The sequence below is a fragment of the Pseudochaenichthys georgianus genome, chromosome 7 (assembly GCF_902827115.2).
Source record: "Pseudochaenichthys georgianus chromosome 7, fPseGeo1.2, whole genome shotgun sequence".
NCBI lineage: Eukaryota > Metazoa > Chordata > Actinopteri > Perciformes > Channichthyidae > Pseudochaenichthys > Pseudochaenichthys georgianus.
In genome coordinates this window covers 20,146,087-20,171,580 of record NC_047509.1, presented here as the reverse complement: position 1 = coordinate 20,171,580, position 25,494 = coordinate 20,146,087, and the positions used below count along the sequence as shown (strand labels likewise).

General features: G+C 45.0%; 1 protein-coding gene across 2 annotated transcripts in view; it reads left to right on the top strand.

The window, feature by feature from the left end:
• Positions 1 to 3,101: 3,101 nt before the first annotated feature.
• The window catches only part of znf385a (zinc finger protein 385A), a 54,073-nt gene continuing 31,680 nt past the window's right edge, over positions 3,102 to 25,494 (top strand). Inside the window, exon 1 of one of the 2 annotated variants that reach the window (XM_034086919.2) lies at positions 3,102 to 3,396. In XM_034086919.2, coding sequence (XP_033942810.1) covers positions 3,387 to 3,396 — 10 coding nt within the window. In that variant the 5' untranslated portion in view covers positions 3,102 to 3,386. The remainder of the gene's footprint in view (positions 3,397 to 25,494) is intronic. The other variant, XM_034086920.2, reaches the window with a different exon arrangement.

The following is a 25,494-nucleotide window of genomic DNA, read 5'->3' as shown; positions in this document are numbered from 1 at the left end:
AAATGTCAATTCATTACAAAGAATAGCTGGATAGCTAACATAATATTGTGTTAAGTGAAGAGCAGGTTAGCTGAACGAGCAAAACATGGACAATTTGTCTTTGTTCATCATACAGTTCAACATAAATGATAATAAATTAGTGTTTCGAGCTGAAATTCTTTTGGCTACAGACCTGGAAAAAAAAAAGCGCTACCAGATACTGGACTCACGTTTGAAGACATTTGTGAGCAAGGTAGCTCTAGCAAGTCAAGTGAATGTAAATTAAATAATATTAGTTCATTATTCATTTGAGATATACCCCCTGTGGCCACTTAGTATATAGGGCTCATGATGTCTGCCCATTCAAAGTAGAAAGAGTTCTGCACATCATCCATTGATCTGTAGCCAATGGCAAATGGAGGGACCAAATAGCCAAATGTCCTCCCCTCTTCCCTTTTTCTTCTTTCTGTTTATCTCCATCACTTCTCTAATGTACCTATCCCATAATGCCATCTGTCCTCCCACCAGGGGCCTTCACCCCCACCCCTGTCTCCTCACTTCTCTACTCTGACCCCCTCCCCGTTCTTACCTATGGATGATACAGGATCTCCTTGCTCCGATTTCACCCTCTCATCATGACATCCATTAAAGGGGAGCGGGGCCCTGGGCCCCCATTGGCCTGACAGCACATTAGCACTCGGCCCATTGAACGCCAACAAGGACCGCTCTGAATTATTGATACCAACACAACTAATGAGGAAACCCTATCTCAGCTCTTTTGCTGACACACACACACACACACACACACACACACACACACACACACACACACACACACACACACACACACACACACACACACACACACACACACACGCACGCACGCACGCACGCACGCACGCACGCGCGCACGCACACGCACACACACATAAATGCTCATGGAAGGACTTGCACGCATAGCTGTATTGATGATAACTTTAGTTCCAGCTGGAAGTGACCCATTTTCAAAAACTAATATTCTCAGCGGCCAGTCCATTTCCCGAAGACACTGTGTGTTTGTGAGTTTGATCCCAGGAGCCACAGGCACAAATTCCTTTTCTGATCTGTGTGTTTATCCTTTGGCACTATCAAATATGTGTTCCACTTCTGTGAGTTCATTATTTCCTATGTAAATCTGCTTATTACTGCTGCAGGTGTTAGACACTGGTAGCGGTTTTGAATGGGTTAGGTTTTTTAAAGAGCACCATATAAGTTTATAATCTGCAAGATTTTGTGTGGGTGTTTGTGGCCCCTAAGTCTACCAATGTTTACATACAACGGTGTAAATATGTGCAGTAGAGCTGCTGTTCGGAGAGGTATTGGAGGTGTCAGCCAGCCTCCTTAGTATTCACTCCAACACCCTGTGACTCACAGCCTCAGCCTGAGAGCATGAGAAGGGTGGGGGGCTAGAGATGGAAAAGAGAAAGAGAGAGCAGGACAAGAGGAGGCTATATGAACATCAGGCAGCATTTCCTGTAGCCCCAGAGCTCACGTGTTTGTATCTGTGTGTTTGCAAGCATGCCCGCCCTAGGAGATTAATTTTTTGACAGCTTTGTTAAGCCTTTTCTTAAGCATTGAGCTCCTCAATTACATCGTGGCTGTGTGATTTTCAAAGGTCTCTCTCTAGCTATCTTGCCTCTTCACAGGGGGAACTGGAGAGTGAAAGAGTCATGCTTGGGCATGACAGCAGACGTTGTTTGAGTGGTTTCTTGGTGTGGAGGAAGTGGACCATAAGAAGCTGGCTGTAAAGCTACTCTCCAATTAGTTGCTGCATTGCTTTGGTCCACAGTTGAATTCTCTGCAGCCCGTCTGCTGTGTCCAACTCGGTCTGTCTTAGTCTCTGTATCGCATCCTCCCGGTTGTCTTTTCTTGTCACTCCAGGTCTCTTCATTCCTCTGTCACTTTGTATTTAGTTTAATCTTTGCCCCTCCTTATTCTGCTTCCTCCACTCCGTCGCTTTCTATTCCATCTCTCCTTTCTACTTGCCGCCCCCCCCTTCCTCTCCCAGTCTAAATTCCATCCCTTTGATGAAAACAGTGGTTGGTAAAATGCGTAACCTTGCCTGGGCAGGTTAAGAAATGGAGGGAGGAAAAGGGAGAAGGACAGAGCCAGACAGATAAAAGGTTAATCCTTTAACAAGTCCTCATACACGTGGAGTCAAAGGACAGAGAGGTTGGATTAAGAACAACACATAAACAGATCTGACAATCAAGCTCTCCATCAGGCGGAGATGGCGGAGAAAATAGTGGAAATGAAAGGGATAAACAGTGGTTGGGGGAGAAGACATTTCCTGTCAAGCTCCGTCGCTCCTTCATGACTTCCACTCTGCATGATGACAAGTGTCTGCTGCTGTTGCCATTGGTCGAGGCTGCCACCAATCAGAGCAGAGGCATGTAAGGTGCCTGTAGGTTATACACAACCCCAAAAACAAGAAGCATAGAGAGGAGAAACAGCCAGAGTGGGAAAGGAGTTTGTGTTTAACTGAGAGAGACCAAATCAGATGTCGGCTTTACAGTGAATTGAAGACCCCTCCCCTGGAGCTCGCTGTGAAATGACACAGTTAAGAAGAAACCGCTTGACAGCTGCATGTTGGAGACCACTGCAATTCCTCCTCACTGCTGTGGAGAAGAAGATCTTGGCTTTGTAGCCTCCCCTTGTGATTGGCTGCCACACTTTAGGCTCCCCCTTCTCTCTCTCTCTCTCTCTCTCTCTCTCTCTCTCTCTCTCTCTCTCTCTCTCTCTCTCTCTCTCTCTCTCTGTCCTCTCTGCTACTAACCCCCTCCATACTGTCCTCAGGCTTACCTGAGCCACAACTGCAGAAACGCTGGACCCCCCTCCTCCACACACACACACACGCACGCACGCACGCACGCCCACACACACACACACACACACACACACACACACACACACACACACACACACACACACACACACACACACACACACACACACACACACACACACACACACACACACACACACACACACACACACACACACACACACACACACACACACACACACACACACACACACACACACACACACACACACACACACACACACACACACACACACACGTGCTCTCTCTGTCTCTCTCTCATACACACACACTCAGCTTTTCACCTGGAGAGAGCAGACGCAAGGGACGGCATGTGCAGCAGCAGCAGCAGCAGCAGCAGCAGCAGCAGCAGCAGCAGTCTCTCCTCACATCTAGTGCTGCCTCTCTGAGTTGCCTCTTTCTGGAGTGTGGAGAGGAACTCTGAAAAGAGATTTTGGAGCCATTGTCTCTTGGCGAAATCAGGCGAGACAGGGGCAGTGAGGGAACACTTGTCAACCCAGGGACACCAAAGGCAACACACATCATGATTTTGGGTGAGTTTAAGCTTTTCGGTGCGCAGGATTTTGGAGAGGTCAGTCATGATCACTAATCCCTACATCAAATTGGACACCAGCTGCTCTTTATTAATAGTGTGTTCTGTTTAGTTTCCATTCCACACAATACTGAGCATTGGGATGAACCTTTAAATCATGGTTATCGGTGTAATTACAATATTAGTGTGCCATTAATATGGCAGGCGTGAGTGATGACAGGGAAGGTCAAAGTGTTTGGTCTGGACCGTGTCATTATAGGATGTTTGGTCACGTGACCAGGCTCCGTGTCCTGCTAAAAGAAGTGACCAAGATGGTTTCATACCTTCCTTCTGATAACTGATAAATTGCAAATGTATACAAATAATTCTGACAGAATTCTTTGAGTCCATATGTATTTCTTTAAGGTATTTGTTCCACGTTTCTTCATAACCATTCCTTTAAACCTGCTTACCAATGAGAAGCAAACGGGTCATTACACAAATGCCATTAAAGTTAAGACACACATAAACTATTTGGCGCTTGGTTTACAGCATAGTTTAGCTTTTAGATATTTAACAGGGTTGTTTTGTTCTTAGTCACCAAGCACTTTCTTCTTTAGTATTCTGGTCTCATAGTGGCCATGTCTGAGAGAGGGGATTCTGTGTGGTCTCTGTGCTCTACATAGTCAGCTTGGTCGACTGGGGATGGGAGCTTGCCACTGTAAGTCCAGCCAACAACCCTGGGTGTGCTGCTTTGAGGATAGGATAAAAAAGAACATGCGTGTACGTGTTTAATAAGCAACGCGTGTCAGCTTGTAATCATCTTCTAATTTGTGTATGTGTGTGAGACTGTGAGGTGAAAGTGAGTGCATTTGTTTCAACTGTGTGTGTTGCTGTGTTCTCTGCCACTTTGTTTTAACGCATGCCTGGGCTGATTCAGACGCTGCTCCTGTGCTCTCCCGGCAGGCATCTTTTTTAAGCAGACATCTCTAATGATTATAGGGAGTCATGTTGTCGGAGGTGTGCGAGTTGGGAGTTGAAGTGTGCACGTTGAAAGATTCCTGTGAGCTAAAGGCTCAAAGGGAGTTAGTAAAGTTTATGTTAAATAGATAACTTTCTTACAATTTTCCCTGTTACTTGTTTTACTTTATGTTTAGTTTATGCCACTGGACAAAAGGGGAAATGTTCCTGTCTTGAGCCTCATTTAAGAGTTAGACAAGCACTGTCTTGATCAGAGTCCAGGTGGTAGCTGCTCCCGTAAATTATATTTGGCTGAGATGAGCCCTCACCCAGCTGTCTCACTTTAACAAACAGTAGGTAGACTAGCTTATGAGAGCAATGGTTTGAGCCAAGGGTAGTTATTAAAGTGCGTCTATTTGACCTGTTAGCACTACAGTTATTGTAGCAGTAATAAAACATGGAATGTGACTTCTGTTGCACCACGAATTCCAAATGCTCCAAATATGTACGTCCGTTGTACACCCCGCACACTGAATGATGTGTAAACAGTGGTAATGTACTGTGGCTCAGATTCACCAAATCTGTGTATTTTTCACCAAATCTGCCAAAAAAGCTGACCTATAGTTTTCTTCATTAAGATGCCACTTAGATAGGTATCTTCTTACATTACGTCCGTCCGAACATGAGATGTTCCAGTGCCTAGCATTCTGCTCTATTTGAGCGATGATGTGGCTGCTGAGCGATTTGACATTTCTAGCTTTCCTCCTCTGAAAAGGGTATGTCATTGTAATGACCTTTACAATTTTGATGCTGGCTGATCTGGACCTCCAATCAGCACATTTCCTGATTCAGCTCACTGATATAAATCTGCAAGGCTGTGATATCACATCACAGACACATGGCACTATATATCATTAAAAACAAATTGATAATAACATGTGATATGTGAGTGCATGTGTGAGTACGCCAGGGTAAACCACATCCCCTCATTCCAGCTGTGTCGGTATGGCTATTAGTCTTTCCCTGTCCTCTGTTTTGTATGACCTTGAGAAAATAACCTTTCCCAGTGCGGCTCTGTGCTTCTCGTTGTATTCACTAGTCCATGATAACTAGCTTTGTAGGCAACCCGGGCCCCTGGCAGAGGTCTTTGGCCGCTGTGATAGCGATGACAGTCCTGATGCTGATAATAGCAACGGATGTGTGGTTGTGCTGGACCATGATCTCTATACAAAGCCGCGTGCAGCCAGCAAATCTCTCTGCCTGACATGGGCTCTGCACCGAGTTGGGGGTATGGGGCTGCTGCTGATGCAGTGTATGCGTTTGCGTATAAAATGTTTGTGCGTTATCTAGGCAGACAACAGAGCTGCAAGAGAACAATGGAAAGCTAATAGAGAACATGATCGCGGGCTCCCGTTGACGTAGAGCTTCTCCATTGACTGTGGTGTCATTGTGATTAGCCGCCATGTTGTCTAAAAAAATCCTCCCACCGTTTCAGCTCGCCTGGAGGGAGCTCCTGTATGGAATCCGCTTTAGATAAGAAGCGTCTATAATGTCTTCTCACTGTCACCCAAAGTGACGCATGATGATGGGCGGACAAACATTCCTGAGACATTTTGTCACCTCCATCCCAAAGTTTTTTGGGGAACCTCAGTCATGATGAGTTCTTGTTTGAATTGTCTTACCTCTCTTGTCTGTTGAAGTCAGAGCTGACCTCCGGAGCTCAGGGCCGTGGAGTCTATATGTTTCTTTGTCTTTTTGTCTGTGTGCCCACTACAGCCCCATCTGTCTTCATAAAATGTGTTCACCTGTCCGCATAGTGATTGCTCATTCTATTCAACGAGCTCTGCAACCCCCCCCCCCCCTCTAAAGGGCTGCACTCACCTGGTACCACAGGTCAGCTCAAAGAGACACAGGAGAATGTGTCTTTGAGCACGTTCGCAGTTTTTCACTCCCATTTTCTTCATGACTGCTCTGCTCTCTTTGTTTATGTCAAAATGACACAGTAATTATAGCTCTTAATGAGCAAGATATTTGGTATGCATGGCACAGTTTGTTCTGTTCGGCTTATTTGCATATTCAAGATATAACTGGAATTTGAGCCTTTCGCAGTGAAACATTGGCACCTGTGAACATTTGGCACCTGTGAACTGTAATTCTCACTTAACTAATCTGCTAACTCAAGGCTAAATTCGTTGTTTAGTTAAAACTCAATGTGCACTCTTTGTTTTCATAGCATCAGGGACACTGGCTCTAAATTGCAGCTAGTTGTTATGCAGAATATTCTGTTTTCATTCAGAACATTTCTTCTGACAAGCATCTGGATTATTGTGATTGGTGCTTTGTGATGAGCGTTCACTGCACTTGACCTAGTTTACCTTTCAATAGCTCCTCAATGTGGCACTGCACTCATTGAGAAAGAATGATTCCCATAATCCTAATTTAAAATAGATCACACATTCCAGAAGTGATCTAGTTTGCAAGGTCACAGTAAAACTCATCTGAAAGAAAACGGTATTGCTTGTGTGTGATGATGTGGGTCTACGCATGTGGATAGGTATAATTGGCAATAGAAGAAGCACTTGTTTTCTTCTCACTTCTTTCTTTATGTCCTGCTCACTCCTGGTTTGTGAGAGCACTCCTCCGTCAGGCCACTATAACAGCTCTCTCACTTCTTCCCCTCCTTTCCTTTCTCTTCTCTATTGCTCCATTTATTCATGCTGGAGTGACTGTGTCAGCAGGTTGTCAATACCGTCTGTAAGAGACTCTAATAAATAGGCCTGTTATTGGACTGGTGGGAAGGCAACCCATTGTGTCTGTGAGTGTGCGTGTGTGTGGCTCATCATCGTGTGTAATACAGAGCAGGTGGAGGTGTCTGTTCAGATCTCCCACTGCAGTGCCCTCTGTTAAAGGTGGGGTCGGTAAGTTTGAGAAACCGGCTCGAGATACACTTTTTGTTATATTCCATGGAATGCTCTTAACATCCCGATAGCAATGAATATCTTAAGTGCTTTGACAAAAAATCATAAAAAAATGTCATCTGTGGAAGCCGTGGTACTGTAAAAAGCACGACCAATCATTTGAGCCGGCTCGGCTAAAGTAACTGGATGGCCTACCTGCCTGTCAGCCTTCCATCTGTGCACAAACTTATCTCGTGCCCTCATTGGTCATGTGCGTGTTCGTGTGTGTTGGAGGAGGGGCTCTGTAAGGAAGTGGCAGATTTTTTCTGGCTGTGTATTTTCAAATTCTAGCGCACTCGAGCTGGTTTCTCCGAAATTACCTACCCCACCTTTAAGCTTCATTCACTAAAAAAGTAAAGGCATAACTTTGCAAAAGCGTGCATGGTTTAATTTTTGTTTTTTATTTGAGTGATGAGGTTTTTTTTTTTTTACACACTAAATGTAAACATGATGCAGTACTTTCATACACTCAAATCAAATGTACAGTTTACGCGACACACACCAGTGCATGCACCTGCTTCCACTAACAGCCCGCTGCTTTGCTCTGTGAAGCACACAAATGCACCTGTGTGTGATTATGGTGTCACATTAGTGCATTCACCAAGGCAGCCTGGCTGACTACTTGCGTGGAATCCTGGGGCTACAATACACCTGGGAGTTGAAGCCTGGAGAATGTTGTGTCTGCTTCAACAGTCACCCTGATCACAGAGTGGAAAGAGGCACAGTTGGTTCTTCACACTGCAGCTCTCTAGGGTTTGCAAAAAGCCACTATTGCCTCTATTGTAATCATCATCATCATCTACTTTACCGATGTCTTTGCAATACTTTAAAGAATCTGACGTATCCTTTTAAGATTTTTATTTTCAATTGCCTTTTATTTTGTTAATGTCTCTCTCGGAAATGCCTGCATTTAGATCTTGGGAACTATAAAAGAGTCTAAGATTTGGATGAAGTATTAACATCTTTTAATAAAATAAAAGTAGAATATTATAGTGTAGACATACTGTCACAAGTAAAAGTCTTGCATAAAAAAATATAAAGACTCAAATTAAATTCATGTTTCCCAGATTTGTAATCAATCAATTACTGAGTAATTTGTAATAGTCTAAAACAGACTATTTACTAAATGTTCATCTTTGACATAGCACATCTGCACTCTTTTGCCCTTGCATGTGTTGGATTACCTTGTGTCAAACATTTGGCCTCTTATAAATCTCTAGAGACCAAAAATCTGGTTTTATTATTGAATGCTTGCATTGTTATCAAGTGTGCACAACATTCCTTTTGTCTTCCCACTATAACAGAAAGGAATTTAGAGAGATCGACAGTTAGCACAGCTCAGTGACATACCTGTCCAAAGGCTTTTTTATACTAAGGCATATTATACTTGCCTCAACAACAAACTATTCATCCTGTGCATGGCATATTACTTAAACATCCTTCAATCTTAATTTGCATTATATGAAAAACATTAGTTGTTTATCTATCATTTTCACATATGTTTTTTATACTGTTACATCTCAATGTGAGGGAAACGGCCTTTCGAACCTCTATATGTCTAAATGTTCTGTACATATGGCAGAGTTGGCAGAATTGACAATTTGTTTTACTGTGACTCAAATATAGTCCAGAGACCAACAATGTTTATGGACTTAATCGGGTTTAGAATTGCACATGCTGTACAAGTGAGGGGTGCACTGTAGGGATATGAAAACACACACATCAACGAGCCTTAAATGCACTCATTCTTGACCCTTTTTGTTTGTATGGTACACTGTATTATTTACAGGTGTATCTATAAAAGGAGAAATCATGCTGCTGCAAAGGTAGAAAACAGCAGCATGTTCAGTCCATCTTAAATACAGCCCTTTTCTTTTTCTGCTCATCAAAAGTCAAAAGTCAAACTGCTTTATTGATCAACCAATGCGATAATTCAGTAACATCGTTTGGAGGGTGCATGAATAACAATTTCCAGCGGCAAGGCATAAAAAGGTTGAGCAAAGCTTACATTTGGCGTCGATAGATGTTGCATTAATCATGCTTGCTCTATTTCTGTGTGCTCAGAAGAGAAGAGGAGTAGAAGAGGGGGTGGAGGGCAGAGAGGGGGAGAACGGCAGACGGATAAAATGGAGTGAAAAGTGTCCTCATGAAAGAGAATTAGCTCCATCACGCTCTGGGGGGAAGAGGAAACTCCTCCGAGTGCTGTTGAGATAGGGTTTCACACAAAGACCAAAAGGGAAATCAATTCTCCTTGAGATGCGGCAAGGTCAATTCATAGGGGCGTGGATAGAGAGGAGGAAGCCAAAGGGAAGCAGGAGGAGAAAGTTGATGGAGCAACCAAAGAACGGGAGAGCGGGATTGAGCCAGTCGTGTAGGAGGAGAGAGACTTAAGGGAGCGTTGAAGGGATAAAGGCAGAGAGGAAATGAGCAAACAGCGAGAGACTGGATACGGGGTAGGGTGACGATCTTTGGGCTAAACCTGGCCTACGGGGAGGAATGGATGCTTCCTTCCAACATGAATGCATTGAGCTGCAGTCTCTCTGAATCATCTGACTCATTCAAAGAGGAAACGTGAGAAGTATATCTGAGACACTATTGGGAATTTCACTCTACAGCCCTGCATGAACTTTACTTATTAGCACGAGGACATCTCCTCTGTGACATCAGAATTCCTAACATCCCTCACCTTCCTACCACATGCAGACACACAGTCCGAAAGACCTTACTAGCTTCTGCTTCTTAGAATCCTTGCGCTAGCTTGTAAGCCTTAATGTTACACGAACAGCTCAAAATAGCCTAAATCTCCACCCCAACGCTTCCCACCTGTCAACTCAATCTCTTCCAGTGTGTGTTTTATGGTGGCTGATGTGATGCAGAAACGCTTGGTGATAAAACTGCAGTAGTGTGAGCTCAGACCTGCCCTATGTTGTATATTGCCCATTGACAGCTATACTGTAACTGAGTCAGTGAAGCCTCGAGAGCAGGTATGGGATTTACGTGGCGCTGGGCTTGGTGCAGGCGTCAGGTATGCACACCTGTTTCCACACAAGTCCTTTTCTGAACAAGCTGCCCTACCCCACAGAGAGAGAGAGAGAGAGAGAGGAACCGTTTATAGGGAAGGAGGAGAAGGGGCTCTGCCAGGACCTGCACCACAGCTCCCTGCACCTGCCTAGGGGCAGCGGGGGGGGAGGATCAGGAGGGTGAGTTGCCAGAGGTGTGGATTAGAAGGCTGTAAAGGACACAGGGGTAATGCAGTATCTGAGGTCAACTGTTCACAGTCTGTTTGTTTGTATCTTGTTGCTAGCATTCTTCACATGTTTGTACTTGAGGAATTTAGTTTTTCTTTAATGTCAGTTCTTATGTTCGTTTCGTAGAGGACATTTCCCCTCCTGTTAGTGTCTTCTGATGCAGTAGCAGTCGCTATAATGTGAAACACGGATGGATGCTTTAACATAGCTCTCAGCTAACACTGAAACACAGACAGTGGCTGGTGACGTGGTTCAAAAGAGCACTGATGAATTGTAACAAATCAGAGGCAGAGAGGAAGGAAAGGAAACAAGAATTTCCATAAAATTAGCATAGCTGGAATCGCTGCAATTGGCCCGATGAGACAGGAATAACAGCATAAACATAAGCCTCTTCACATTGCATTTTTCACATCTGAATAATGTCGGTTAATGTTCTGGCTTGTAGTGGGATTGAAGAAATGGTGCAAAGAAACCTCTGGCATATAACAGCATGTAGAAGCACATCAGTAGCCAGCCCTTATACATGGCAAAAGCAGGGTTTCTGCCTCCATCCTACATTTTCTCATTTGTGCCGGTGATGGCTTGCGTAAACGTGAGAGATTGTTTTTACAGTAGCACTGAAGATGTTTTTTGTCTTTGCGCTGGGCCAATAATCACCAGCCAGCCTCTGCCACAAATCTTCATTAGAGGATTAGCCGGCAGTGGGACAGCTTGTGTTCCTTAGCTTTTATTGGTGGCCCTGCGTCCACTGCTTCCAGCCTCGGCTTCTCCTCTTCCTGTCTCCTCTGCTTACGCATGTGAACACAGCCGCATGCTCACCTGTGAATCACACGTACACCACATGCACAGCAATACATGCACTTTCCCTTTGTTTTCTCAGTCTTTGCCCTCCTCTTTCTATCTCTGTCTTTCTCCCACACATGCTCGGACCCATTCATAATGCTTACACATCCTGTCAGTTTGTTCCCTCAAGGTGCATCAGCTGCCCGGTGGGCACTCATACTCAAGACAAAACAAATTAAGGTCACAGTGGGAAGAGTGGAGCCAGCATAGCCAGGATGTGCCAAGAGTGTGTATGTGCGTGCCTATATCGTGTTGTCTCTTCTGACCTCTAAACAGCGGCATGACTCCAGAGAGAGCTGTTGTCAAACGGCTCCTGTCCCTCTCAAAGGAAAACTGACCCTCACTGCACCATTTTGCAGGATACAAGGTGCCATCCCTCCCTTTGAATTCAGGCTGGAAGACAGAGTGAAGAATGCTCTTTTTGGAAGGCCCTTTGATATCACCTGATGAAGACTAAGGGATTAGATTCCCTCTTGTGCCTGCTGGGAGTCTTGTGACTCATCTCGCGCTGTTGATGGCCCATCAAGGCTCCTCTGATATCTGAGGGTTTCTTTCTTTCCACACACTTAGGCCCCACGAGGACGAATTCGGTCGTTTGCGTTACTGTTTAGTGTCATATAGACCGTTCGGCCACACGAGGACGACCGAATATGGCACTAAACGACTGAGGAAACGACAACGGGTCCCAAGGTGGATAGAAATGCATACGCCACTCTCTGGGGGGTCAAACAGCTCCGTGTGTGCGCCCTATACGGACATTTTCAGATCACTGATAGTGATTGCGCAATAGCCCCGCCTCTCCCCACCTCTTCTGCTCACCTCCGCTTACCCCGCGCCAGTGCTGAAGTGTTTCGCCACCAACAACAACAACAATGGCGGATCGCAGAGTTGCTATCGTGCTCCGGACGCTATTGACCATGCTACAGTTGTTTGTGCAACATCTACAGCAATAATGACGAGGCAATAGCCCCGCCTCTCCCCACCTCTGCTGCTCACCCCCACGTCAAAGTAAACTGCACCCTGAATTCAGATTATTTATCTTTCTCTCGCGAGTGAAGTCTAATCTGACAGGACGGAGACACGCAGCTCTGCTCACCTGAAGCTCCTCCCGCTGCAGCAAAACACACACTTCAAGTCAGATCATCACCCTTAGCTATTTTAATTACCTCTCAAACTCCCTAAACTAGTTAGAAATATGTTTATTTTTACTGTCGGCCGGGCCATTACTGGATCAGCTGCTGCATGAGACAGACACTGGCGCTGTCCGAAGAGAGGGAGGAAAAAGAGAGGCTCCGTGTATTTTATCATTATATTATATAGAGTCGTTATTCATTTGTTTTAAAGCTCAATAAATAACAAAGAAGACCTTTGACCGGCACTTTTATAATTTTGTCCGGAAGATTTCAACTTTAATACACGCTGACTGGCGAAAAACTCTGCCCGGTTCCCTCAGCCCCCACCGCGGAGAATAAACAGAAGGGCAACCATGACAACCATGCTTCTTCGCTGCTTTTGTGGAGGAAGTTACAGCGCCACGTAGAGGCTCCTGCATATGTACTGCAGCTTCTCCAGCGGTTGGAGCTAAACGGAGCGGTCTCGTGTGGGCAGACACTATCCGGATAATTATTGCATGTGGACGGAAGCCGTTTGCGATTGCGTTTGCGTTAATCCTATGCGTTTAGCCGTTTTCGTCCTCGTGGGGCCGCAGCCTTAGTAGTGAGCATTCAGCAGAAGTCTCTGACACGTTGTTGGAACACACTGATGTCCTTTTTGTCTACACCGCAAAAGATAGATCATTTTTACATCTTCATGTCCTGTTGCCTATTTGTCCTCTTTCTACCCTTCTACCTTTCAGCACTTGACTAGAGTCGATGTGTCCAGAAGTTCCACAGGGCTTGTCGCTGCCAGCCGGGCCTCAGACCTCCCCTCAAGGGCAATATCGTATTCTGCCTGACTGTGCGCGCCTGTGTAATCCATAGCTGCAGGGAGGGTGACCTTCACAGCAGGCAGCCTCACGGCAGGCTGCGGCACAGGGAAGAGGACAGCCTGGGCGAAGAGTGTGCTGGGGGCAGGACATGGAAAGTCTCAGATAATTACCCTTTCAAATGACACTCTCTACGTGGCTGCGTGGCAAATTGAGTTTTTAGATACATTGTCTTTTTGACTACTTAGTTGCTTCTATTTAATCCTTTAAGATACTGCTATATCAAACAACTTCTTATAAAGTATGGCTTAATTTTGCGCTAGTCCTGTTGAAAAAGAAATCGTTACCAAGTACCTAGTGTTAAAGCAGCATCCTGCAGTTTTCTCTGTCTAGGGAAACAATGGCTTTATGTCATAGAACATTTAGTGAGCATCCAATGCACCCTGCTGCCTGAGTAAAGGTGAAGCCAGAGCCAGAACAAGTTATTGACAGTTGTGTGAGGAGATGACGCAGCCAAATAAGTCCCTGCTCATGAATGATGCATATCCCCACCGGCCCTGCCTCATGGAGAAAGAGAACTAAGCTGGATGACAGCTGGGATGCTGTGTGTGCATGGTGCAGAACAAGGTGAAACTCTTTATGGTACAGCCCAGCTCTCTCTCTCTCTCTCTCTCTCTCTCTCTCTCTCTCTCTCTCTCTCTCTCTCTCTCTCTCTCTCTCTCTCTCTCTCTCTCTCTCTCTCTACATCTTCACCCTCTTTTTCCCAACTTTCCTTTTCATTAACACATTCACATCAAAATCATGAGTTCTCAGTGGGGCTGTTATTCGCTCCAAGTTTCCCCTGAGCCAGTACAGCAACACTGTGACCTTAGAAATGGTCTGTTCTAAATCTCCGTCTCCCTCTCTTTCCTTTATTTACTCTTCCCTCTCCCCTTCTTTCTTTTAGCATCACCCTCTCACTGCGCCCCTTTATTTTCGTCAGAAACAATTACTGTATTTTCCGTCCCAGTGCCCTGTGCTGCCGCAGTCTGAGACTCTGAGCGAGATGGAGCGAGATGAGAATAAAGGGGGTGGGCGTGGGATGCTTGCAGCACGAAGGGCAGTAACAGGAAAGGCTACATAATGGTTTGTTGTCGTCGTCACTGGAGCGTCACATCTGTCTGTCCTTTTAGCAGCAGTGAAGCAGCAGCTAGCACACTCTGTCCACAGTGTCACTTGCCTGAACAGATGTACAAGCATGCAAGCTGCATGTGCAAACTGCAACATAGCGTATAGTTATGTTAATTGTCAAGCCGTGCCACGCATACCCAGAATAAGAACGCAAAGATATACACGAGCAAATCTTTAACTATGATGCCATGACTGTATGCGCATGTGGGCAAATATAGAATCCTTGAAATAACTGACATTGCAACCTTTGCGCATTATATTCAAGCATTGTACACATTTTTGGAATTTGAGCTACTGCCTGGACAAACATCAGGGAGTGAGATGGAAATTAAGACTTGTTTCCTGTCCGTGTTTATGGCGTTGCAGATACCAACCACCAGCTGACGTTCTTTGTCCTCCTCTTGACACACACACACACACACACACACACACACACACACACACACACACACACACACACACACACACACACACACACACACACACACACACACACACACACACACACACACACACACACACACACACACACACACACACACACACACACACACACACACACACACACACACACACACACACACACACACACACACACACACACACACACACACACACACACACACACACACACACACACACACACACACGTGGACATATGTCATCATTGGCCTTAGGGGCTGCATCAATATTCATTGAATCTGAAACTCTGACTTTTCCCATTTGCTCGGTCCGAACGAAGACGAGCGAGGGTATTACTTGGAGAATAATTGCTGGTGATAAACTACCTCTTCAGACGCCGCTACATTGATTTGGACAGAGTGTTTGTGTAAGGGAAAGTAACAGTGATAGATCTCAACACTTTACAAACGGACCCGGCAAGCATTTGAATAAAACATTGGGCATTTGAACAACGTTGGGGACAGCCATTAAGTCCCAGATTAGTAGCAAGTGGCTAATGCCGTCTGTCGGTGTGTAAAACTGTGTCGCTCTGCACCGCTCAGACACACACATCAATCTGACTATCAGTGTGAGTCAACATGCTCCATGATTACCATGCTAATCCCAGAGCAACACACGGGAGACCACAGGAGATCATTACCATCCGACGAGAGGACTCCACTATAGTTCCAACTCCGACGTAGTAATGTTCACACACACAAACATATACACTCACACATGTATACTTTCCATTTGACAGGCCATTGGGAAATAGTTGTTTTGACAATCAGCACACTGTAAATGGGTGCTGGATCTCCTGTTCACACACACACACACACACACACACACACACACACACACACACACACACACACACACACACACACACACACACACACACACACACACACACACACACACACACACACACACACACACACACACACACACACACACACACACACACACACACACACACACACACACACACACACACACACACACACACACACACACACACACACACACACACACACACACACACACACACACACACACTAACAAAACATCTCTGCAGTTGCTATTCAGGCACCAATTTTATAGCACTCCAGCGTTAATGTCACGTAAATGTGTTGTGAGTGTTAGAGATGTCATGGTGTGTTAGTGGAGGAGGGGGTGCCTGAGGGGCAGAGGGGAGGGTGATGGTGTGTGCGCATGTGTGCATGAATGTGTGTTTAAATGGCGACTTTAGTGAGTACCAACAGACATGTTAACATACCATGAGCATAATGGCTGCAAAAAGGGACTTGTGGAAAACAGAAAGGAAAGATGGTGAGGTGGGGGTCATGCAAAAATATGTTTGCATTAATTAATTTGGATCTGGTTTAAACAAGTGGTAATGTGACACCACAGTTTGCCCATTACCTGGCTTTCACACCTGATGTGCGACATGTCATTGTTAAGAGCAAGGTCATTCTTCTCAATGGAGGGCACATATTGATAGTGACTTATTATTCCTGCAGTCTTTGCAGCCAAAGTTAATGAGTGTTTAAATGTAATGAGTAGGTGGTACCTTCATTGTTTGGGGCACTTGACATATTGAAACACGTATGAGACATGGGCATGCAGTCCAAAAAACAGCACATAGGGAATAAATGACTAAGTACATAGTGGACATTTTTTATTATCTCTGCCATGATGAAAAGCGTATAAGGTCAAACGTACACATTCACAAACATGCACACATACATACATAAAAGATAAAGAGTCAGCCATAAAATATTTTTAATAGCGATGTCTCCTGAGTTATAGCTGAACATATCTCATAATATGGCAATGGTTAGGACAGTAAAGCTGTTTTTGTTTACTTTAACCACACTGTGATGAAAACAAATCCCCGATAGCAGCCTGGTTGGTGGATTAAGCTGCTTTGGGTGACAGTAAGACCTGAAAGCATTAACCTAGCAAATTAATTATGTCATTAGTGAATCTATCCAGTGTATTTGAAAGAGATTTAGTGACACATTGTCCTTTTCTCACATGGAAGCTCCATTACTCTCACATATCTTTATTTATTTAAATGGCATTACACATGTGCTGCTGTATCTGGACGGTTCATGCAGCACCTAGAACAAGCTTCTCTTGTGCAGATTTGGGTTATGTTCTTCTCTGTGCTTGACATCTTTCATTGTCACCTTTAAGGCTGGAAATGTGCTGGCACGGCAAATCCCAGTTTCCCACACATAGACAGTGACACACATGCACACTCTCTCATTTTGGTATTGGGCTGTCCTCCAACATTAATACACAAAGCTGACGATGCTGTGGGACTGCATGCATGTCATGCTGTCAGAGCAGAGCAGAGGAGAACAGAGTGAGATGGAGAAGGTGGGAGGGGGCTAATTTTGGATGCATGACATGTGGAGTTAAGATAACCATCTTTTCTGCAGCTCTTTTCCACCACCCTGTTTGTTCAATTACCATTTACTGCAGAGAGAGAGAGGGACACAAAGAAAGAGGGAGGAAGAGGAGAGCAAGGGCGATGGATTTGAGAGGAGGAGGAGGAGGAGGAGGAGGAGGAGGAGGAGGAGGAGGAGGTGCTCAGTGATGCAGAGGATGAGGAAGTAGATGTGAAAGAGTTGGAGAGACTACAGTGAGTATGACAAAAAAAAGGGAGAGAGAAAAGCATTGTGTATAAAGGGGTGGGAGGCTGGGAGCACAGACTGGGGGTGAGATGTGGTGCAGAGCTGACAAGTAGAGTACACACACTGTCACATGAAGGCGACAGGTACAGAATCACGTCCTTACAGTACAGCAGTACACATGTTTCATTTGCTTAGGCTGGAATATTAAAAAACATCAAATATTTGCCACATTAAGTCCTTGTATAAAAGCTTCCAGGCATGCACAGTTTGTGTTATGAAACAACGCCACTGTTTCTGCTTTGATACATGTGTTGGGCTGTAAGTGTAGCTCCAAGAAAACGTATTCAAACAGACTATTCCCAGCTCTCTGCATGGGGTCCCAACCGTACCAAATTGAGATATACAGTGATGTAGCTGGGTTCCTGCACCCCCCTTTTTTAAATCATAATCCCTCCCTCCCTATCTTTCTTCAACTCCCCCCCCTTCCAGCTTGAGCCTCCCCCTCCCTCTCTCTTGCTGGCTCTGGCTCCAGTATACCGAGCAATTACAGAGATGATAACCACTGTCAGTCAGCAGCTCACAGATGAAGCTGGGCCTCTTTAACATGCTAATGGTATGCCAGATTCAATCAGGCCTTTGTATGGCAGAGGGGAGGCCAGCACTGCTCATTAAAAAATAAATCATAATAACAATGAGGCCTGGGCTGCAAAGGCAAGCAGCACCTAAGCCACAACTTTGAAGTCTTCCTCTCACTCACTGCTGTTCTCTCTGGAAACACTCCTGGTCAGTTTCCCCTCTTTTCTACCTGTCCTCTCTCTGCCCTCCGACTTTCAGACTCACCAGGCCACCACATCGTGGCATTGGTGGTGTAGAGGTTGGATGATAGGGAGGAAGCGGAGGAGGGGGGTAGGGGGGGGGACAGGCAGGTTGCGTGAGGGTGCAGACTGACTCTTTTTGACAAACAACAAGAGATTATCAGTCTTTCTCCCTGTGTTCCCGGTGTCCAATAAGCCCCCACCTACAAGCACACACACACACACACACACACACACACACACACACACACACACACACACACACACACACACACACACACACACACACACACACACACACACACACACACACACACACACACACACACACACACACACACACACACACACACACACACACGCACACACACACACACACGCACACGCACACGCACGCATGCACACACACACACACACACACACACACACACACACACACACACACACACACACACACACACACACACACACACACACACACACACACACACACACACACACACACACAGCTAATTTGTATTCTCTAAATTCACAGATTGGAGCACAGAGGTCATCTCCAGGTCTTGCATACGTTGAAACCCTCATGCAAACGGTTTACTAGCAGGAACTGTTATGTATTCCCCCACAGAGACACACTTACATAGTACATTAAATGTGTGTCTGAAAACACTTAGTCAGGGTCCCAAGCCGGTTGTTAAAAGTTAAAAGACTATTTTGACATTTTGTAAATAAATGCATTCTATGTTAGATGAGAAGATGTATACCACTCTCATATCTATATACAGAGGGACACAGCCGGCCTGGTTTAATCCAGTAAAAATATACCTAAGGGCACCTCCAAAGTCAATTAGAATATATGGCCATTTTTATATTGGATGTTGTATTGACAAAAAATACAAGGTATAGTCTATACTCTGTTGATGATGGAGCTTTTGACAAGGCAATAGACACATTTGGTGACCATTTGACAGAGCTTAACCCATTGCTGACTGAAGTCTTATCGTCAATTGATAGATATGGTATCGACTTTGAATTCAACATCTTGTTTAAAATAGCACTCCGGTGAGTCGGGGGACTACAGCTGAGTTCACTGGCTGAGTAATCCTCACGACTAGTCTGCAGAGTTATCCTTTATCTCTCTTTGAAGCTCGATAAATATTAACGTGAGATGAGGAAAGGATCGGCCGCGGGACAGAATATTTGCTTTAGCGGTGTTTTGCTTCACAGGGGTGAACCTGATGTAATTCAGCTGTCACCTTTACCACGCACATTGCGCCACGTTGGTCTGATATCCTCATTACTAATTACCATGCTGCTTTGGATAGCATTTCAAAAGCCCAGATCTCCTTTCATCCACGGTACGCTTTGTTTAAGATCTCTCCATGGGGATGTGATTCATAGATGCTCACTTCCTTTGTATTCAACATGCATCAACACGAGAGGATAAGAGTTTGTGTGTGTAAGTGTGTGTGCAGTTTTATGTCCACGTGTCTATGGACCCCAAATGTATTACAGCCAAGACCAACCAGAGCTCAATGAATAATGCATCTGCATAGACAAATATGCTGAATATGCCTGGGCTGAACGTGAGGCTGTGGGAGGAGGCATGAAAAAGCATAAAGCTTGTTCTTAGCTTCTATGAGACGACAGAAGGAAAACACCGCTCTCTGCTTTGACAAATGAGCTCAGGTCTGGTTCAAGGAGGTGTCCCTATTCAATGTAACAAGCTATCCCAGGGGAATACGCAACTATGGGAAGATGTTTTTGCGTGAGTCTCACTTACAAAGTCTCAAATAGGTTGCCTGTTAGCACACAGTTTCAACCAGGTGTTTCATATTTCCGCTTTAACCTTTAAAGATTCTCAGGAGCATGGCCTGATTCTCTAAGCGAGCACACCTCCCCAGCTGCCAGCCATCACCTTCCTTTGCAGAGGAAGGTGATGGCTGCTGATTTAAACAAAAGTGTCACACCAATGACAAGTGACATTACAAAAGAGACCCTCCAGCACTTAAAGAGATTGGGCTGTGGGTAGATTGCCAAGCGATGAACAGAGAGCGACGTGTTAGAGGACATGCTTGTTTGTTGAGCTACTCCATATTCATAGACAATACACTGCAGGGCTGACGTGAAAGCAGTGGCCGTCAACCACCTAAAGTCTCCTCCCCCACTCTATTAGCCTGATAGCATATTGCCCTCTACCCTCCTTGGGGAATGCAAGTCAATGAAATGGACTGGCAAACACTGGGAAGGGCAATGTTAATGCTGCTGTTCTTAAAAGAGCATAGGTATGTGTTTTCAAACCCCCCACATGCCCCTTGCACCAACCTGTCATGCGTCCTCCTTTTCTCCTTCCTGAGAGCGGGGGGTCTAATCTTAGAGATAATCTGGTGCCTTTGTTGCCATCCCCTGAAGTGTGTTTGGGTTGATCCACCCGTTTGTGGCTGAGTGATTGAATTCCATACCTGAGGGCACAGGTTTCTGGGAGGTGCATGGGAATAAAGTTGCTAGCCATTGTTCCACCTGCAGGGTGTGTGACCACCGCCTCAATCAAGGGAAGAATGGCAGGAGATGGTAGGAAACATGTGGGTTTGGGTGGGGGCTGGGTAGCAAGGAATAAGTAGGAGTGCATTTGAAGAGGCTGCAGGGAGGACAGGAAGGGTGTGCTGCCTTCTCAGGCAAAACATGGCTGAGTTTGTCCCGCAATTAATTTCTCTTTTTGCTCCCTGTTGCTGTGCACTGATATACAGACACCATTTTCCCTCCTCCTACCGGGGCCATAAATCTAATCTCCCTCCACTGCAGTGGATCACTGTCTTTCAATAGATACAACAAAGCAATGCTTTGGTTCCACCTCATTCAAACAATCCATCCATCACTGACGCAGACATCGCCGACAGAGACATTCAGACACATCTCCACTGGACTACTATGTGATCATCTTACACACCTGACTGGCCCTCGGCCAAGAGGGGAGCATTCATTACAAAAGGAAAATACATAAAAAGAAAGAAACCTGAGAAAGAGAGCAGACAGGAGGGAATGTAAGAGAGGAAAGGGGAGATGGAGGTGAGACTGTTTCTCTTTTTACAGTAACTGCTGTTGTTAATAAAACCAGTTGCTTGATTAGGTCAAAACAAAAACAAAAAACATTGTTAAATGTGTCTGTGTGTGCCTGAGTGCACCATAGTTTTAATGAGATTTAAAGGGAAACTCAATTGAAAATAAAAGCAAGTGTCTATAGAAACTTCCTATACCGTCTGCACCACTGCAAAATCCACTTTCCTGCCTCCCACAGCTGTGTCGTCTGCAAAAAGAAAGCTACAACATTTCCAGAGATACCTTTCAAGCCTACAGGCAGTTATTGTAAGAGAGTCATACATTTTTGTCCGACTATTACTTTTACGGGACCAGTTTTGGAAAATAATGAAGGTTACATAGAACAGTGTTCGCTATGTTACCATATAAGTTAGTGATAAGGGTTGAATCAAGGGAAATAATAAGCCAGTGCCATGACAAGGGTAACCCCACAGGGGTCTGTGTTTGTGCGTACTTGTGTGTTTGGGTTGTGCTCTCACTGTGACCCACTCTGTGTGAAAACCGGTGCAGCGCAGTGTGCCCTGTCTCCACAGTGGTACTGTGTTGAGCTGCGCTGTTCTCTGTGTTCCCATCATCCCTGGCTGTCCCCTCCCATTATCCTTGACAGCTATTTGTCTGTCATTACTGACCTCAAAACAGCACAAACACTCTCTGTCACCACACACACACTCACACACTCACACACTCACACGCGCACACACATGCACATACACAGGCTGCAAGCTATAGCTGAGCCTTGCACTGCAAAATCATTTTGTGCCTGCGCTATAGTTCAAACTTAATTACATGGTGCGGCTTCACCACGCTTGGTGCTACAGAGATAAATACCACATTGGAATGTAATAAGACTGAGGCCAATTCAGACATATTTCATTAAGTCTTTAATCCTGTCCTGAATGGGTAGCTGCATGTTGTAACAAGAAGCCCAACATGCGGCTACTCTCCCAAAGTATCATCATTATCAGAGCCCATTGATTTAAGGAGGAACCGGAGTCAAAGAGGATATTAGTCATGTGGTAGAGAATAGAGTTGTATCATTTTACTGGCCCACCTTTACTGCCCTTGAATGGATAGATAATACAGATCCAGTGTAAAAAAGAAAGGGGTAAAAAAGGATTGGCTTTGCAAAGCTGATTGCTGCAAATTATCTACAGATCAGGAAGGTCAAAACGTACTCAAGAGGGATCAGCCCACTAGATACGTGTGCATGTATGTGCATGTCTCTGTGTTTGTGTGTTGTACCACCACACAATCCCTCATCCCATAAGCATAAGTAACACAAGCCAACAGCTTTCAAAAGTTTAGTTGCTGCTGGACGAGGAGCCAAACGGAGATTTATCTAAAGGATTAAAGGACTGCTTCCGTGGCTCAAACACGGCATTCACCCTGGTATGTGCTCTGGACACTTTGTTTTGTTCATTTCACGTATGACAGGAAAAGTAGGGAGGGGTATCAGAGGCAGGCTGTCTTCACCCTCATTCCATCCCATTATTTCTGCATCATACCTCTTCCCTTAGCTCCTATCTCTCTCCGTCTCTCTTGGAATCCCCAGCCAGCTCCCCTGTGTCTACCAAAGAGACAGACTGGCAATTAAATCCTCCCAGCCTTAATGCAGCTCCTTAACAGAGATCAAGGTAGGATCTTTTTGGGGCCCACCTCTGTCATATTGTCTCACCAGGGTGTCATTACCAACCCACCCACTCTGTCATTACGCACCATACTCCCCTTTGGGAGAGACTGAAGGTTTACCCTGCCTTATCTGTGTGTAGCGGGTACATCAGTCTATATGTCTGTGAGGATCTGTCCTGGGTCTGGTGTTGTTCATTATATGTGGACGTTTTTGGAAGAGAAGCCGCTCTTGAAATTAACTTGTTTTGATTTACTCATTGTTAGTTGTACTTTTTCTTTTACCCTTTTGTTGCTTTAAAATCTAAGCAACAGATCATAATACCACACACTTTGCAGTGTGTACTTTACTTGTACCTTACAGTACAATGAAATTAGTAAAATTGCTCTTCTCCAAATTGGTAGGTTGGGCGTAGTCTGAAAGACGTACAATTAGAGGGGAACGTTTAGCACTCTACCTCTGATGTAGAAATATGTACAGACACAAACATGTGCAGTTACTGACGCTGATAGAATACAAAACAAAACAGAAACAAAGTCAGTATTTATTTAAGCATCTTAAATGCATCATATTTCACAAACCAGCACAGCGCTGAACAGTATAGCGTTTCTGCATTGTTCACAAACCTTATAGCAGTGCATACTTTTGGATTAGGGACCAAGACATGTTCTGACTTATAACTAGCACTGTGCTGGAGTTTGTGACCACTATGTCCTTTCTCTAGCTTTCGCCTGCATAATCTTCTCATTAAGGCGAAGCAAAACACCAGCAGTGTTCAGGCAGCAAATCAAACAGATCTTTATCTACATACACCTACCTTGTGTGCATGTATTAACCTTCATAGGAAGCTATGAATTAGAATATCATGATTAGAAAAGATGGGGGCGATAACGTTGGATAGGAACATGTGGTTTTTATATTTCATAATCATTTTCAAGCTGTAAACAGAGAACTGGAAGTGGCTGCTTTGAAGTTTACAGAAGGGCTCAGCAGCACACTCTTGTGGGCAGTTTAAGTTACATCTCAGGTTGTGGGAGGTGAGTGTTGCATGCTTCATGTGAAGGTGGAAAGCTGCACCGTGCAACTCCCCGTACAATGTAAGCTTTGTTGCATTCAGTGCTTTCTCTGAATAAGCCCATCACAACCTGTAAATCAGAATCTGTGAGTTCATAATTCCTGGCAGGGGGTGCTTTTTCCATGGTACATTTGTGCAGGGTTTTTGGTCAGGCCTGTGATCCTGTTGATTGCGCTTGAAGTCAGGTGAAAGGGAGGCACACCGTCGTGCGGGGCCCAAGACTACAAGGGCATACTAAATGGAACATGACCAGATTTTCATTCTCTGTCTCCCTCTTGTACCCTGTGTCCGCACGCTGCCGCCACTGCTGAAATGAATTGGCTATTCCTGTAGGGCTGGGCACAGCTGTGATCGGCTCAGAATACACACTGAGCTGATCATGAGGGAAGCGAGAAACGAATGAGAGAGAGAAATGAGAGAGAGAGGGAGAGATGGTAAGAGAAATGGAGACAGACAGATGGAAAGCCATTCGTCAGTCGTCACACACTACAACCCATATGAAATATCAGACCAGCAGGGACATAACAGACAAATCTTACAGCTTCGCCTTGCCTTGTATCTCTGCATTTCCTTTGGAAATGTGCAGACAGCCACCGTGCTATGAATTGTCAGACTGGGTCTGAGGAAGTATATTACGAGTCTAATCTACTTGTCGTTTTTCCGGTTTGATAATGGAGGTGGGAGATATGTTGAGGAAGCTTCTAGTCAAATCAAATCAAGTTGTATTTATATAGCACATTTATAAACGATTTTTGGTCGAGCGAAAGTGCTGTACATAAAATAAAAATAGCCTACAGTAGAGACACTTTACAGCAAATACAATAGCACAGATTGTTCAGAATATCAGTAGGAGAAAAACGACACCCTCTATCCTTAGACCCTCACATCGTACAAGGAAACACGTCCAGAGAAAACCCACAGTTTAAGGGGAAAAAATGGGAGAAACCTCAGGGAGAGCAACAGAGGAGGGATCCCTCTCCCAGGACGGACAGACGTGCAATAGATGCCGTGTGTGAATCCAAGAGATAATACATTTTACAGCATATAGACCGAATGTTAGGAAATGCATGTGTCTGTAAGAAGATGAATCCACGAGGATGTCAGCTACAATCCTGTGGAAGCCATCAGGGAAGCAGCATGACGAGACCCAAGGCAGGACCGCAGAGACAGGTTCAGCCACGACCCGAAGTCCACGACTTAATCCAGAACTCGGGATAGAGGATCCAAGACACAGGACTACAGCAAGAGGATCAGCCTCGACTCCGGATCCCGGCGTAGATATAGATACAAAACCAGAACAAAGATGTGTCTGGGTTAAT